At 54.8% G+C, this 16229-nt stretch overlaps 1 protein-coding gene across 1 annotated transcript; it reads left to right on the top strand.

Moving 5' to 3' along the window:
* The first annotated feature begins 1792 nt into the window (after positions 1-1792).
* SDHC (succinate dehydrogenase complex subunit C) lies at positions 1793-15064 on the top strand. Its single transcript, XM_058821622.1, has 6 exons — positions 1793-1831; positions 3021-3077; positions 4842-4943; positions 7295-7356; positions 8548-8711; positions 12016-15064. Exons 1-6 carry the CDS (start codon positions 1812-1814, stop codon positions 12118-12120), a joined length of 510 nt encoding a protein of 169 aa, XP_058677605.1. The 5' UTR covers positions 1793-1811; the 3' UTR covers positions 12121-15064.
* The last annotated feature ends 1165 nt before the right edge of the window (positions 15065-16229 follow it).

A 16229-nucleotide genomic window follows, 5' to 3' on the forward strand; every position in this document is an offset into this window, starting at 1 on the left:
CATGGGGGGACACGGGTGTGGCATGGGGGGACAGAGAGGGGACAGAGTGGGGGACATGGGGGGGACACATGGGAGGGACACTGAGGGGTGGCATGGGGGGACATGGAGGGGACATTGAGGGGACAGAGTGGGGGACGGGGGGGACACTGAGGGGTGGCATGGGGGTGACATGGAGGGGGACATGGGGGGGACACTGAGGGGTGGCATGGGGGTGACATGGAGGGGACATGGGGGGGACACTGAGGGGGGACAGGGAGGGACATGGAGGAGACAGAGAGGGGACAGAAGGGGGGACATTGAGGGGACAGAGTGGGGGACATGGAGGGGACATGAGGGGGACAGGGGGATACGGGGGGACATGGCGGGGACACAGAGGGGTGGCATGGGGGGACATGGGGTGGACATGGAGGGGACGTGGGGGGACATTAAGGGGACAGCGGGGACAGAGGTGGGGGGACATGGGGGAACAGAGAGGGGACACGAGGGGGACAAAGAGGACATTGAGGGGACAGAGGGGACACACGGGGGAGGACATGGGGGCACACGAGGGGGACATGGAGGGACAAAGGGAGGGGACATGAAGGGGACATGGAGGGGACGTGGGGGGACGTGGGAGGGACATGGCGGGGACAGGGACATGGGGGCGACAGAGGGGACATGGGGGGGGACAGGGGGAGACATAGGGGGGACATGGGGGGGACAGAGGTGGGGGGACAGGAGGGGGGAGATGGAGGGGACACGAGGGGGACATGAGGGGATGGGGAGGGGACATGGGGGGGACAGCGGGGACATGGGGGGACATGGGGGGACAGCGGGGACGTGGGGGGACATGGGGGGGACATGGGGGGCACCTGGAGCTCGTAGCTGGGGCAGGGCGAGGGGGGGTTGGGGATTTTGGGGGGAAAACTGCAAAGAGGGGATTGCCCGGGGGGATAACGGGGATCGATAACGGGGATTGATAACGGGATTGAAAATAGGGATCGATAACAGGATCGATATCAGTTATCGATCCCAGTGACCGATATCAATACCAGATACAAATACCGATATCAATCCCGATACCAATAACTGATATCAGGTATCGATCCCACTGACCACTATCAGTACCGATATCAATACCGGTATCACTTACCGATCCCAGAAGCGATATCAATACCGATATCAACAGCGATACCACTTATCGATCCCAGTGACCGCTATCAACACCGATATCAGTACCAGTATAAATAACCGATGTCGGTTATCGATCCCAGAACCGATATCAATACCGATATCAACAGCGATACCACTTATCGATCCCAGTGACCGCTATCAACACCGATATCAGTACCAGTATCAATAACCGACGTCGGTTATCGATCCCAGTACCGATATCAATGCCAATATCAATACCGATACCAATAACCCATATCGGTTATCGACCCCACTGACCGATACCAGTGACCGATATCAATAACCGAAACCAATTACCGATATCAGTTATCGCTCCCAGTGACCGATATCAATACCAATATCATTACGAACATCAATACCAGTATCAATGACCGTTATCAATGACCATTATCAATACCGATACCAATAACCGATATCGGTTATCGACCCCACTGACCGATATCAATAACCGAAACCAATTACCGATATCAGTTATCGCTCCCAGTGACCGATATCAATACCAATATCATTACGAATATCAATGACCGTTATCAATGACCAATATCAATACCGATACCAATAACCCATATCGGTTATCGATCCCGCCCGTTGCCGGAACCGGAATTACGTCACGGCACTTCCGGCTCGGCGGCTCCAAGATGGCGGCGCTGGCTCTGAGGTGACTCCGAGGGCCCGGGACAGGCCCGGGGGACATTGGGGGACATTGGGGACACTGAGGGGACACCGGGGGCGGGGCCGGGCCTGGCCTGAGGCGATTTCTCGGTTCCGACCCGGGAGCGGCGGGGCCGGGCCAGCTCCGTGTCCCTTCCGTGTCCCCTCAGTGTCCCTTCAGTGTCCCCTCCGTGTCCCTTCCGTGTCCCCTCAGTGTCCCTTCCGTGTCCCCTCAGTGTCCCTTCAGTGTCCCCTCCGTGTCCCTTCCGTGTCCCCTCAGTGTCTCCTCGGTGTCCTCTCAGTGTCCCTTCAGTGTCCCCTCCGTGCCACCCTCAGTGTCCCCTCCGTGTCCTCTCCGTGTCCCCTCCGTGCCACCCTCAGTGTCCCTCCAGTGTCCCCTCCGTGCCACTCTCAGTGTCCCCTCCGTGTCCCTTCCGTGTCCCCTCCGTGTCCCCTCAGTGTCCCCTCCGTGCCACCCTCAGTGTCCCCTCAGTGTGCCTTCAGTGTCCCCTCCGTGTCCCCTCCGTGTCCCCTCCGTGTCCCCTCAGTGTCCCCTCCATGCCACCCTCAGTGTCCCCTCCGTGTCCCTTCCGTGTCCCTTCCGTGTCCCCTCAGTGTCCCCTCCCAGTGTCCCCTCCGTGTCCCCTCAGTGTCCCCTCCGTGTCCCTTCCGTGTCTCCTCCGTGTCCCCTCCGTGTCCCTTCCGTGTCCCCTCCGTGTCCCCTCAGTGTCCCCTCCGTGTCCCTTCCGTGTCTCCTCCGTGTCCCCTCCGTGTCCCCTCCGTGTCCCCTCAGTGTCCCCTCCGTGTCCCCTCAGTGTCTCCTCAGTGTCCCCTCAGTGTCCCTTCAGTGTCCCCTCAGTGTCGCCTTCTCTGTCCCATTTTTTCCTCATTTTTTCCTCATTTTTTCCTCATTTTTCCTCATTTTTCCCTCATTTTTTTCCTCATTTTTTCCTCATTTTTTCCTCATTTTTTCCTCGTTTTTTCCTCAATTTTTCCTCATTTTCCCCCATTTCCCCTCTTTCCCAGGGGATCCAGGGCACTCCCAATCCCATTTCCCCGTTGTTCCCATTTATTCCCTTTTTCCCCCAAAATTTTTAAATCTTTTCCCATTTATTTCCCCCCAGTTTTCCCTTCCCCCCCCCCCCTCAGGTTTTCCCATTTTTCCCAATTTTTCAATTTTTTTCTCTCTTTTCCAGGGGTTTGGGGCGGCGCTGCCTCCTGGCCCGGCTGGGGCCCGGCCCCACCCTGCACCAGTGAGAGACTGGGAGGGACTGGGAGGGACTGGGATGGAACTGGGAGCAACTGGGAGGGACTGGGACCAAACTGGGATGGACTGGGATGGACTGGGATGGACTGGGACTAAACTGGGAGGGACTGGGATGGACTGGGATGGACTGGGATGGACTGGGAGAGACTGGGATGGACTGGGACAAAACTGGGATGGACTGGGATGGAACTGGGAGCAACTGGGAGGGACTGGGACCAAACTGGGATGGACTGGGATGGAATTGGGATGGACTGGGACCAAACTGGGATGGACTGGGATGGAATTGGGATGGACTGGGAGGGACTGGGAGGGACTGGGACCAAACTGGGATGGACTGGGATGGAATTGGGATGGACTGGGACCAAACTGGGATGGACTGGGATGGAATTGGGAGCAACTGGGAGGGACTGGGACCAAACTGGAATGGACTGGGATGGAATTGGGATGGACTGGGACCAAACTGGGATGGACTGGGAGGGACTGGGACTAAACTGGGAGGGACTGGGATGGAACTGGGAGCAACTGGGAGGGACTGGGACCAAACTGGGATGGACTGGGATGGACTGGGATGGACTGGGAGAGACTGGGATGGACTGGGACCAAACTGGGATGGACTGGGATGGACTGGGATGGAATTGGGATGGACTGGGAGGGACTGGGAGGGACTGGGACCAAACTGGGATGGACTGGGATGGACTGGGATGGACTGGAACCAAACTGGGATGGACTGGGATGGACTGGGATGGACTGGGAGAGACTGGGATGGACTGGGACAAAACTGGGATGGACTGGGATGGACTGGGATGGAACTGGGAGCAACTGGGAGGGACTGGGACCAAACTGGGATGGACTGGGATGGAATTGGGATGGACTGGGAGGGACTGGGAGGGACTGGGACCAAACTGGGATGGACTGGGATGGAATTGGGATGGACTGGGACCAAACTGGGATGGACTGGGAGGGACTGGGACTAAACTGGGAGGGACTGGGATGGAACTGGGAGCAACTGGGAGGGACTGGGACCAAACTGGGATGGACTGGGATGGACTGGGATGGACTGGGACCAAACTGGGATGGACTGGGATGGACTGGGATGGACTGGGAGAGACTGGGATGGACTGGGACAAAACTGGGATGGACTGGGATGGACTGGGATGGAACTGGGAGCAACTGGGAGGGACTGGGACCAAACTGGGATGGACTGGGATGGACTGGGATGGACTGGGACCAAACTGGGAGGGACTGGGACCAAACTGGGAGGGACTGATGTGGACTGGGATGGACTGGGATGGACTGGGATGGATTTGGGAGCAACTGGGAGGGACTGGGACCAAACTGGGAGGGACTGGGATGGACTGGGAAGGGATTTTGGGGGTTTGGGTGTTTCTGAGCGTTTGCTTTGGGTGTTTTTCTGGGGTTTGGGGTGGATTTAGGATGTTTTGGGCTTTGGGGTGGCTTTAGGGTTTTTTGGGTTCAGTCCCTTTCTCTCCCCATGGGCGCCACGGCCCGGGGGGAGATGAGGAGGGTCAGGGTTTGGCTTTATGGGGTTTTTTTTGGGGTGAGTTAAGGTTTTTTAGGGTTTTTGGGGTCGGGTTCAGGCTCTGTCTCTCCCCCAGGGCCGTCCCCATGGGCACCACGGCCCGGGAGGAGATGAGGAGGTTCTGGGTTTGGGTTTATGGGGGTTCTTTTGGGGTGATTTAAGGTTTTTGGGGGTTTTTGGGGTCGGGTTCAGTCCCTTTCTCTCCCCCAGGGCCGTCCCCATGGGCACCACGGCCCGGGAGGAGATGAGGAGGTTCTGGGAGAGGAACGAGCGCTCGGGGCGACCCCTGTCCCCCCATGTCAGCATCTACAAGTGAGAGACACCCCAAAAACACCCCAAAACCACTCAAACCGCCCCTGAACCGGCCCAAAACCACCCCAAAACTGCCCCAAAGCCCCTGAACCAACCCAAAAGCAGCCAGGGAACCCCCAAATCACCCCAAAACTGCCCCAAAACCACTCAAACCGCCCCTGAACCAGCCCAAAACCACCCCAAAACTGCCCCAAAGCCCCTGAACCAACCCAAAAGCAGCCAGGGAACCCCCAAATCACCCCAAAACTGCCCCAAAACCACTCAAACCGCCCCTGAACCAGCCCAAAACCACCCCAAAACTGCCCCAAAGCCCCTGAACCAACCCAAAAGCAGCCAGGGAACCCCCAAATCACCCCAAAACTGCCCCAAAACCACTCAAACCGCCCCTGAACCAGCCCAAAACCACCCCAAAACTGCCCCAAAACCACTCAAACCGCCCCTGAACCAGCCCAAAACCACCCCAAAACTGCCCCAAAACCACTCAAACCACCCCTAAACCAACCCCAAACCAGTCCAAAACTGCCCCAAAACACCCCAAAAGCAGCCCAAAACCACTCAAACCGCCCCTAAACCAACCCAAAAGCAGCCAGGGAACCCCCAAGTCACCCCAAAACTGCCCCAAAACCACCCAAGCACCCCAAAACCACTCAAAACCACCCAAAACGCCTCAAAACCAGCCCTAAACCACCCCAAAACTGCCCCAAAACCACTTAAGCCGCCCCTAAACCAACCCAAAACCACCCCAAAAGCAGTCAGAGAACCTCAAAATCACCCTAAAACTGCCCCAAAACCACCCAAAACACCCCAAAAGCAACCCAAAACCACCCCAAAACTGCCCCAAAGCCACTCAAACCGCCCCTGAACCACCCAAAACACCCCAAAACCACCCATAACACCCCAAAACCACCCAAAAACTGCTCCAAAACCACTCAAACCGCCCCTGAACCAGCCCAAAACCAGCCAGGGAACCCCCAAATCACCCCAAAACTGCCCTAAAACACCCCAAAAGCAGCCAGAGAACCTCAAAATCACCCTAAAACCTCCCCAAAACCACCCAAAACACCCCAAAACCAGCCCAAAACCACCCCAAAACTGCCCCAAAACCACTCAAGCCGCCCCTGAACCAGCCCAAAACCACCCCAAAACTGCCCCAAAACACCCCAAAAGCAGCCAGAGAACCTCAAAATCACCCTAAATTCACCCCAAAACCACCCAAACTGCCCCTGAACCAACCCAAAACCACCCAAAACACCCCAAAACCACCCCAAAACTGCCCCAAAACCACTCAAGCCGCCCCTGAACCAACCCAAAACCACCCCAAAACTGCCCCAAAACACCCCAAAAGCAGCCAGAGAACCTCAAAATCACCCTAAAACCTCCCCAAAACTGCCCCAAAACCACTCAAACTGCCCCAAAACCAGTCCAAAACTGCCCTAAACCAGCCATTATCACCCCAAAACTGCTCCAAATCACCCCAAAACCAGCCCAGAACAAGCTGGGAACCCCCAAAATCACCCTGGAAGCTTCAGAATCGACCCATGAACCCCAAGTCCACCCTAAATTCACCCCGGGGCACTCCAAATTCGCAAAAAAAAAATCACCCCTAGGAACCCCAAATTCACTCCAGACCACCCTAAAATTCCCCAAATTCACCCCAGGCCACTCCAAAAAATCCCCCAAATTTCCCCTAAATCCCCCAAATTCACCCCAGGCTGCCCCAAATTCCACCCAAAATGCCCCAATCCCCACGTTCCTGTGGGTTTGGGGGTGACCCCCACCCCATTCCTGTGGGATTTGGGGTGCCCCCCACCCCATTCCCACGGTTTTGGGGTGCCCCCAGCCCATTTCTATGGGATTTGGGGTGCCCCCAGCCCCGTTCCTGTGGGATTTGGGGTGACCCCACCACATCCCTGTGGGTTTTGGGGTGCCCCCCACCCCATTCCTGTGGGTTTTGGGGTGCCCCCAGCCCATTTCTATGGGTTTTGGGGTGACCCCACCCCATTCCTGTGGGATTTGGGGTGCCCCCAGCCCCGTTCCTGTGGGATTTGGGGTGACCCCAGCCCGTTCCTGTGGGTTTTGGGGTGACCCCCACCCCATCCCCAGGGTTTTGGGGTGCCCCCAGCCCATCCCCAGGGATTTGGGGTGCCCCCCACCCCATTCCCACGGTTTTGGGGTGCCCCCAGCCCATTTCTATGGGATTTGGGGTGCCCCCAGCCCATCCCCAGGGTTTTGGGGTGACCCCACCCCATTCCCACGGTTTTGGGGTGCCCCCAGCCCATTTCTATGGGATTTGGGGTGCCCCCAGCCCATCCCCAGGGTTTTGGGGTGACCCCAGCCCGTTGCTGTTGCAGGTGGTCGCTGCCCATGGCCATGTCCATCACCCACCGCGGCACCGGCGTCGCCCTCAGCCTCGGTGGGTGGCACTGGGGACACCTGGGGACACCTGGGGACACCTGGGGACACCGGGGACGCTGGGGACCCTTTGCCAGGTGTATCCCTGTTCTCCCTGATGGGCTCTGTCCCCATTCCAGGTGTATCCCTGCTGTCCCCATTCCAGGTGTATCCCTGCTGTCCCCAGCTGTGTCCCTGACGTGTCCCTCCCCTGTCCCCAGGTGTGTCCCTGTCCCCCCCAGGTGTATCTGTCCCCAGGTGTGTCCCTGACATGTCCATCCCCTTCCCCTGTCCCCAGGTGTATCCCTGTTCCTGACATGTCCCTCCCCTGTCCCCAGGTGTGTCCCTGTTGTCCCCAGGTGTGTCCCTGTCCCTGACAGGTGTCCCTGTTGTCCCCAGGTGTGTCCCTGTTCCTGACAGGTTTATCTGTCCCCAGGTGTGTCCCTGTCCCCCCCAGGTGTATCCCTGTCCCCGACATGTCCCTCCCCTGTCCCCAGGTGTGTCCCTGTCCCTGACAGGTGTATCTGTCCCCAGGTGTGTCCCTGACATGTCCATCCCCTTCCCCTGTCCCCAGGTGTGTCCTTGTCCCTGACAGGTGTCCCTGTCCCCCCCAGGTGTGTCCCTGTCCCCTCCAGGTGTGTCCCTGTCCCTGACAGGTTTATCTGTCCCCCCCAGGTGTGTCCCTGACAGGTGTGTCTGTCCCCCCTAGGTGTGTCCCTGTCCCCAGGTGTGTCCCTGTCCCCCCCAGGTGTGTCCCTGTCCCTGACAGGTGTCCCTGTCCCCCCCAGGTGTGTCCCTGTCCCTGACAGGTGTCCCTGTTGTCCCCAGGTGTGTCCCTGTCCCCAGGTGTGTCCCTGTCCCTGACAGGTGTCCCTGTTGTCCTCAGGTGTGTCCCTGTCCCTGACAGGTGTCCCTGTTGTCCCCAGGTGTATCCCTGTCCCTGTCCCCTCCAGGTGTGTCCCTGTCACCCCCAGCTGTGTCCCTGTCCCTGACAGATGTATCTGTCCCCAGGTGTGTCCCTGTCCCTGACAGGTGTCCCTGTCCCCCCCAGGTGTGTCCCTGTCCCCCCCAGGTGTGTCCCTGACATGTCCATCCCCTTCCCCTGTCCCCAGGTGTGTCCTTGTCCCTGACAGGTGTCCCTGTCCCCCCCAGGTGTGTCCCTGTCCCCCCCAGGTGTGTCCCTGTCCCTGACAGGTGTCCCTGTTGTCCCCAGGTGTGTCCCTGTTCTCGGTGGCCGCGCTGCTGCTCCCTGAGCAGTTCCCCCATTACCTGGCGCAGGTGCGGGCGCTCAGCCTGGGCCCCGCCCTCGTGTGCTCGGCCAAGTTCCTGCTGGCCCTGCCCCTGAGCTACCACACCTGGAACGGCGTCCGCCACCTGGTGAGGGCCCGGGCCACCTGCAGTGTCCCTCTGGGGACAACGGGTGACAGTGGGGTGGCACCGGGGTGTCCCACCTGCCCGGGATTTGAGATCGGGAAGGAATTTTGGGAACGGCTCAAAAATGTTGGGAGGGGTTTCATGGGAGCCCGTCCCAGTGTGGAACTGGGAATTGTGCACCTGGGATGTCCCCAGGAGCCCTTTTGGGGACATCAGGTGACAATGGGGGTGGCACCGGGGTGTCCCCCCCCATCCGGGTTCCTGGGATCAGGGAGGAATTTTGGGAATGGCACAAAAATGTTGGCAGGGGTTTTATGGGAGCCCGTCCCTGTGTGGAACTGGGAATTGTGCACCTGGGATGTCCCTTTTGGGGACATCAGGTGACAATGGGGGTGGCACCGGGGTGTCCCCCCCCCATCCGGGTTCCTGGGATCAGGGAGGAATTTTGGGAATGGCACAAAAATGTTGGCAGGGGTTTCATGGGAGCCCGTCCCCGTGTGGAACTGGGAATTGTGCACCTGGGATGTCCCCAGGAGCCCTTTTGGGGACAGCAGGTGACAATGGGGTGGCACCAAGGTGTGTGTCCCCCCCCCCACCTGGATCTCTGAGACTGGGGAGGAATTTTGGGAACGGCACAAAAATGCTGGGAGGGGTTTTACGGGAGCCCGTCCCAGAGTGGAACTGGGAATTGTGCACCTGGAATGTCCCTTTGGGGACAGCAGGTGACAATGGGGGTGGCACCAGGGTGTTCCCCCCCCCCATCCGGGTTCCTGGGATCAGGGAGGAATTTTGGGAATGGCACAAAAATGTTGGCAGGGGTTTTATGGGAGCCCGTCCCCGTGTGGAACTGGGAATTGTGCACCTGGGATGTCCCTTTTGGGGACATCAGGTGACAATGGGGGTGGCACCGGGGTGTCCCCCCCCATCCGGGTTCCTGGGATCAGGGAGGAATTTTGGGAATGGCACAAAATTTTGGGAGGGGTTTTACGGGAGCCCATCCCAGTGTGGGACTGGGAATTGTGCACCTGGGATGTCCCTTTGGGGACAGCAGGTGACAATGGGGGTGGCACCGGGGTGTCCCCCCCCCATCCAGGTTCCTGGGATCAGGGAGGAATTTTGGGAATGGCACAAAATTTTGGGAGGGGTTTTATGGGAGCCCGTCCCAGTGCTCCCAGTTTGGAACTGGGACTCTTGGGGAGAGCTGGGGGTGCTCCAGGGCTGGGATTTTCTGGGATTTTGGGAATTGTGGGATTTTGGGAATTCTGGGATTTTGGGAATTGTGGATTTGTGGAATTCCCAGGGAGGGATCGAGCCCGGAGGGGCCCCTGGGGTTTGGGGGGGGGGGGGTTCAGGGTTTTCCACATTATGGGAATAATGGGAATAATGGGAATAGTGGGAATAATGGGAATAATGGGAATAGTGGGAATAATGGGAATGGGAATAATGGGAATAATGAGAATAATGAGAATAATGGGAATAATGGGAATAATGGGAATAATGAGAATAATGAGAATAATGGGAATAATGGGAATGGGAATAATGGGAATGAGGGAAGTGGGAATGATGGGAATGGGAATAGTGGGAATAATGGGAATGATGGGAATAATGGGAATAATGGGAATGATGGGAATAATGGGAATGGGGAGAGTGGGAATGGGAATTGGGGAGAGTGGGATTAATGGGAATAATGGGAATAATGGGAATGAGGGAAGTGGGAATAATGGGAATGATGGGAATAATGGGAATGGGAATAATGGCAATGATGGGAATAATGAGAATAATGGGAATAATGGGAATGATGGGAATAATGGGAATAATGGGAATGGGAATAGTGGGAATGATGGGAATGGGAATAGTGGGAATAATGGGAATGGGAATAATGGGAATGGGGAGAGTGGGAATGGGAACTGGGGAGAGTGGGATTAATGGGAATAATGGGAATAATGGGAATGAGGGAAGTGGGAATAATGGGAATGATGGGAATGGGAATAGTGGGAATAATGGGAATAATGGGAATAATGGGAATGGGAATAATGGGAATGATGGGAATAATGAGAATAATGGGAATAATGGGAATGAGAATAATGGGAATAATGGGAATAATGGGAATGATGGGAATGATGGGAATAATGGGAATAATGGGAATGATGGGAATAATGGGAATAATGGGAATAATGGGAATGGGAATAATGGGAATGATGGGAATGGGAATAATGGGAATGGGGAGAGTGGGAATGGGAACAGGGGAGAGTGGGATTAATGGGAATAATGGGAATGAGGAAAGTGGGAATAATGGGAATGATGGGAATGGGAATAATGGGAATGATGGGAATAATGGGAATGATGGGAATGGGAATAATGGGAATGATGGGAATAATGAGAATAATGGGAATAATGGGAATGAGAATAATGGGAATAGTGGGAATGATGAGAATGGGAATAATGGGAATAGGGAGAGTGGGAATGGGAACTGGGGAGAGTGGGTTTAATGGGAATAATGGGAATGAGGAAAGTGGGAATAATGGGAATGATGGGAATGGGAATAGTGGGAATAATGGGAATGGGAATAATGGGAATGATGGGAATAATGAGAATAATGGGAATAATGGGAATGAGAATAATGGGATAATGGGAATGATGGGAATGATGGGAATGATGGGAATGATGGGAATAATGGGAATAATGGGAATGGGAATAATGGGAATGATGGGAATGGGAATAGTGGGAATAATGGGAATAATGGGAATAATGGGAATAATGGGAATAATGGGAATAATGGGAATGGGGAGAGTGGGATTAATGGGAATAATGGGAATGCGGAAAGTGGGAATAATGGGAATAATGGGAATAATGGGAATAATGGGAACGGGAGAGAGGAGAGTGGGAGCAATGGGAATAGGAATGATGGGAGTGGGAATGATGGGAGTGGGAATGATGGGAGTGGGAATGATGGGAGTGGGAATGATGGATGGGAATGGGGAATGGGGAGGGGATGGAATGGGAAGGCAGCAGGAACTGGGATGATGGAGGGTGGGATAACTGGGATAAAAGGGAGCGGGAACTGGGATAAAAGTGGGAAAGGAAAGGGGAGAGGGGATGGGAAGAACGATGGGAAAAAGGGGATGGAAAGGGGAATTGAGAAAAGGGGATGGGAATGGGGACAGGGGATGGGAAAAACGGGGATGGAAAATGGCAAAAAGGAGCTGGGAACGGGGAGCAGGGAAGGGAGCGGGAGCCGGGACGCTGAGGGGAGCTGTGTCCCGGCTCTGGGGACAGTGTGACACCGCTGTCCCCGCTGTCTCCGCAGGCCTGGGACCTGGGCAAGGGGCTGAAGCTGCCGCAGGTGACGCAGTCGGGGCTGCTGGTGCTGGCCCTGACCCTGCTGTCCTCGGCCGCGCTGGCGGCGCTGTGACAGCCCCGGGGCCTTCCCTGAATCCCGGGATCCCAAAATCCCGGAATCCCAAAATCCCGAAATTCCAAATCCCGGGAATCCCAAAATCCTGGAATCTCAAAATCCCGAAATTCCAAATCCCGGGAATCCCAAAATCCTGAAATTCCAGGAATCCTGGGAATCCCAAAATCCCGGAATCCCAAAATCCTGGAATCCCAAAATCCCGAAATTCCAAATTCCTGGAATCCCAAAATCCCGGAATCCTAAAATCCCAAAATTCCAAATTCCGGGAATCCCAAAATCCCGAAATTCCAAATTCTGGGAATCCCCAAATCCCGGGAATCCCAAAATCTGGGAATCCCAAAATCCCGGAATTCCAAATTCCGGGAATCCCAAAATCCCGAAATTCCAAATCCCGGGAATCCCAAATTCCTGGAATCCCAAAATCCCGGGATCCCAAAATCCTGGAATCCCAAAATCCCGAAATCCTAAAATCCCAAAATTCCAAATTCTGGGAATCCCAAAATCCCAGAATCCCAAAATCCCCAAATTCCAAATTCCTGGAATCCCAAAATCCCCGGAATCCTAAAATCCTGAAATTCCAAATTCCGGGAATCCCAAAATCCCAGAATCCCAAAATCCCGGAATCCCAAAATCCTGAAATTCCAAATTCCCGGGAATCCCAAAATCCCGAAATTCCAAATCCCGGGAATCCCAAAATCCTGGAATCCCAAAATCCCGAAATTCCAAATTCCCGGGAATCCCAAAATCCCGAAATTCCAAATTCCGGGAATCCCAAAATCCTGGAATCCCGAAATCCTGGAATCCCACCCCTCCCCATCCCCCTCCCCAAAATCCTGGGAATCCCAAAATCCGGGAATCTCGAAATCCCACCCCTCCCTCCCTCCCCCTCCCCAAAATTCCGGGATGGGCAGACCTGCCCCACCCCCTCCCCACCAGCAGTGAGCCCCTCGGTGTCCCCATTGTCCCCGTGGTGTCCCCATTGTCCCCTTGGTGTCCCCATTGTCCCCTCAGTGTCCCCACTGTCCCCTCAGTGTCCCCACTGTCCCCTCGGTGTCCCCATTGTCCCCTCAGTGTCCCCACTGTCCCCTCGGTGTCCCCATTGTCCCCGTGGTGTCCCCATTGTCCCTTCGGTGTCCCCATTGTCCCCGTGGTGTCGCCATTGTCCCCTCGGTGTCCCCACGTGTCCCCGAGGCCGGGACAATGCGGGATCTGTGTGCCCACGAGTGGCATTGGCACCGGGGTGGCACCACAGCAGCACAAGGAGCTCCATTGAGGCAGCGCCCCACGGGGGTGGGTGACAGGTGACATCTCGGTGCCACCCCCCTGCCACCACTCAGAGTCCTGGGTCCTGTGGGAATTCCATGACTCAGCTCATTTTTGGGGGGAAAAATCCCAATTTTGGAGCCTCCTGCTAATGGGGTGGCAGTGGTGACAAGTGACATCTCAATGCCACCCCTGGGGTCATCATCCCCATGGAAATTTCTTTATTCAGCCCATTTTTTGGGGAGAAAAATCCCAATTTTGGATCCTCCTGCTGATGGGGTGGCAGTGGTGACAAGTGACATCTTGGTGCCATCCCCCTGCCACCACTGGGGTCCTCAAACTCCTGGGAATTCCATAATTCAGCTCATTTTTGGGTGGAAAAATCCCAATTTTGGAGCCTCCTGCTAATGGGGAGCAGTGGTGACAAGTGACATCTCAGTGCCACCCCTGGGGTCATCATCCCCATGGAAATTTCTTTATTCAGCCCATTTTGGGGGGAAAAATCCCAATTTTGGAGCCTCCTGCTGATGGGGAGGCAGTGGTGACAAGTGACATCTCGGTGCCACCCCCCTGCCACCCCTGGGGTCCTCAAACTCCTGGGAATTCCATGATTCAGCCCATTTTTGAGGGGAAAAATCCCAATTTTGGAGCCTCCTGCTAATGGGGTGGCAGTGGTGACAAGTGACATCTCAATGCCACCCCTGGGGTCATCATCCCCATGGAAATTTCTTTATTCAGCCCATTTTTTGGGGAGAAAAATCCCAATTTTGGAGCCTCCTGCTGATGGGGAGCAGTGCCACAGGGGTGACATCTTGGTGTCACCCCCCTGCCACCACTGGGGTCAATCAACCCTGTGGGAATTCCATAATTCAGCCCATTTTTGGAGAGAAAAATCCCAATTTTGGAGCCTCCTGCTAATGGGGTGGCAGTGGTGACAAGTGACATCTCAATGCCACCTCCCTGCCACCACTGGGGTCCTCAAACTCCTGGGAATTCCATAATTCAGCCCATTTTTGGAGAGAAAAATCCCAATTTTGGATCCTCCTGCTGATGGGGAGGCAGTGGTGACAAGTGACATCTCGGTGCCACCCCCCTGCCACCCCTGGGGTCCTCAAACTCCTGGGAATTCCATAATTCAGCCCATTTTTGGGGGGAAAAATCCCCAATTTTGGAGCTAATGGGGTGGCAGTGGTGACAAGTGACATCTCGGTGCCACCCCTGGGGTCATCATCCCCATGGAAATTTCTTTATTCAGCCCATTTTTTGGGGAGAAAAATCCCAATTTTGGATCCTCCTGCTGATGGGGTGGCAGTGGTGACAAGTGACATCTTGGTGCCATCCCCCTGCCACCACTGGGGTCCTCAAACTCCTGGGAATTCCATGACTCAGCTCATTTTTGGGGGGAAAAATCCCAATTTTGGATCCTCCTGCTGATGGGGTGGCAGTGGTGACAAGTGACATCTCGGTGCCACCCCTGGGGTCATCATCCCCATGGAAATTTCTTTATTCAGCCCATTTTGGGGGGAAAAATCCCAATTTTGGAGCCTCCTGCCGGTGGGAACGTCCTGGTTTCGTGGTGGGGACGCCTTTGTCACTCCAGGCGTTGTCACCCCAGTTTTGTCACCCAGCTGTTGTCACCTGTGCCCTGGGGAACACAATAAAGCAGCTCTGTCCCGGATTCTCCTTTCTCCTCCTCCCCAGCGTGGAAAAAATGGGGGAATAAAAAGAAAAAACCCCAAAATTTGCAGTTCCTGGAGGAGCCCGGCGGAGTTTTGGGGTCGGGTTTGGGGGATTTTGAACCTTTGCAAAGGGGATTTGGGGTCGGGTTTGGGGGGTTTTGAACCTTTGGGAAATGACTCTCCCCACCCCACCTCGAGTTCCTGCCCCAGCTCCATGTGGGGAGGGGTCCTGCTGGGAAAATCCAGGATTTTTTGGGGGAAAATCCAGGATTTTTTGGAGAAATCCAGGATTTTATGGGGAAAAATGCAGGAATTTCGGGGGGAAAATACAGGATTTTATGGGGAAAATTCAAGATATTTTGGGGAAAATCCAGGGTATTTTGGGGAGAAAATCCAGGATTTTATGGGGAAAATCCAGGATTTTATGGGGAAAATTCAGGATATTTTGGGGAAAAATCCAGGATATTTTGGGGGAACACCAGGATTTTATGGGGAAAATCCAGGATATTTTGGGAGAACACCCAGGATTTTATGGGGAAAATTCCAGGATTTTATGGCAAAAATCCAGGATATTTTGGGGAAAAATCCAGGAATTTTGGAGGGGAAAATCCAGGATATTTTGGGGAGAAAATCCAGGATTTTTGGGGAGAAAATCCAGGATTTTATGGGGAAAATTCAAGATATTTTGGGGAAAATCCAGGATATTTTGGGGAAAAATCCAGGATTTTATGGGGAAAACTCCAGGATATTTTGGGGAGAAAATCCAGGATTTTATGGGGAAAATCCAGGATTTTATGGGGAAAAATCCAGGATATTTTGGGGAAAAATCCAGGAATTTCAGGGGCAAAATCCAGGATTTTTTGGGGAAAAGTCCAGGATTTTCTTTTTCAGAAAATCCAGGATATTCTGGGGAGAAAATCCAGGATTTTATGGGAAAAACTCCAGGATATTTTGGGGGGAAAATCCAGGATTTTTTTGGGGGGAGCACCCAGGATTTTATGGGGAAAATTCAGGATATTTTGGGGGGAACACCCAGGATTTTATGGGGAAAATTCAGGATATTTTGGGGAAAAATCCAGGACTTTTGGGGAGAAAATGCAGGATTTTATGGGGAAAATCCAGGATATTTTGGGGAGAAATCCAGGATTTTTTGGGGGGAACACC

The sequence above is a fragment of the Ammospiza caudacuta genome, chromosome 30, assembly GCF_027887145.1.
Source record: "Ammospiza caudacuta isolate bAmmCau1 chromosome 30, bAmmCau1.pri, whole genome shotgun sequence".
NCBI lineage: Eukaryota > Metazoa > Chordata > Aves > Passeriformes > Passerellidae > Ammospiza > Ammospiza caudacuta.

Bases quoted from the DNA above. Each gene is read 5' to 3' on its own strand.
- SDHC (XM_058821622.1), top strand. From the start codon at position 1,812: ATGGCGGCGCTGGCTCTGAG. The intron at 4,944-7,294 runs GTGAGAGACACC...TTGCTGTTGCAG, and splicing joins CCCCATGTCAGCATCTACAA to GTGGTCGCTGCCCATGGCCA. The intron at 7,357-8,547 runs GTGGGTGGCACT...TGTTGTCCCCAG, and splicing joins CGGCGTCGCCCTCAGCCTCG to GTGTGTCCCTGTTCTCGGTG.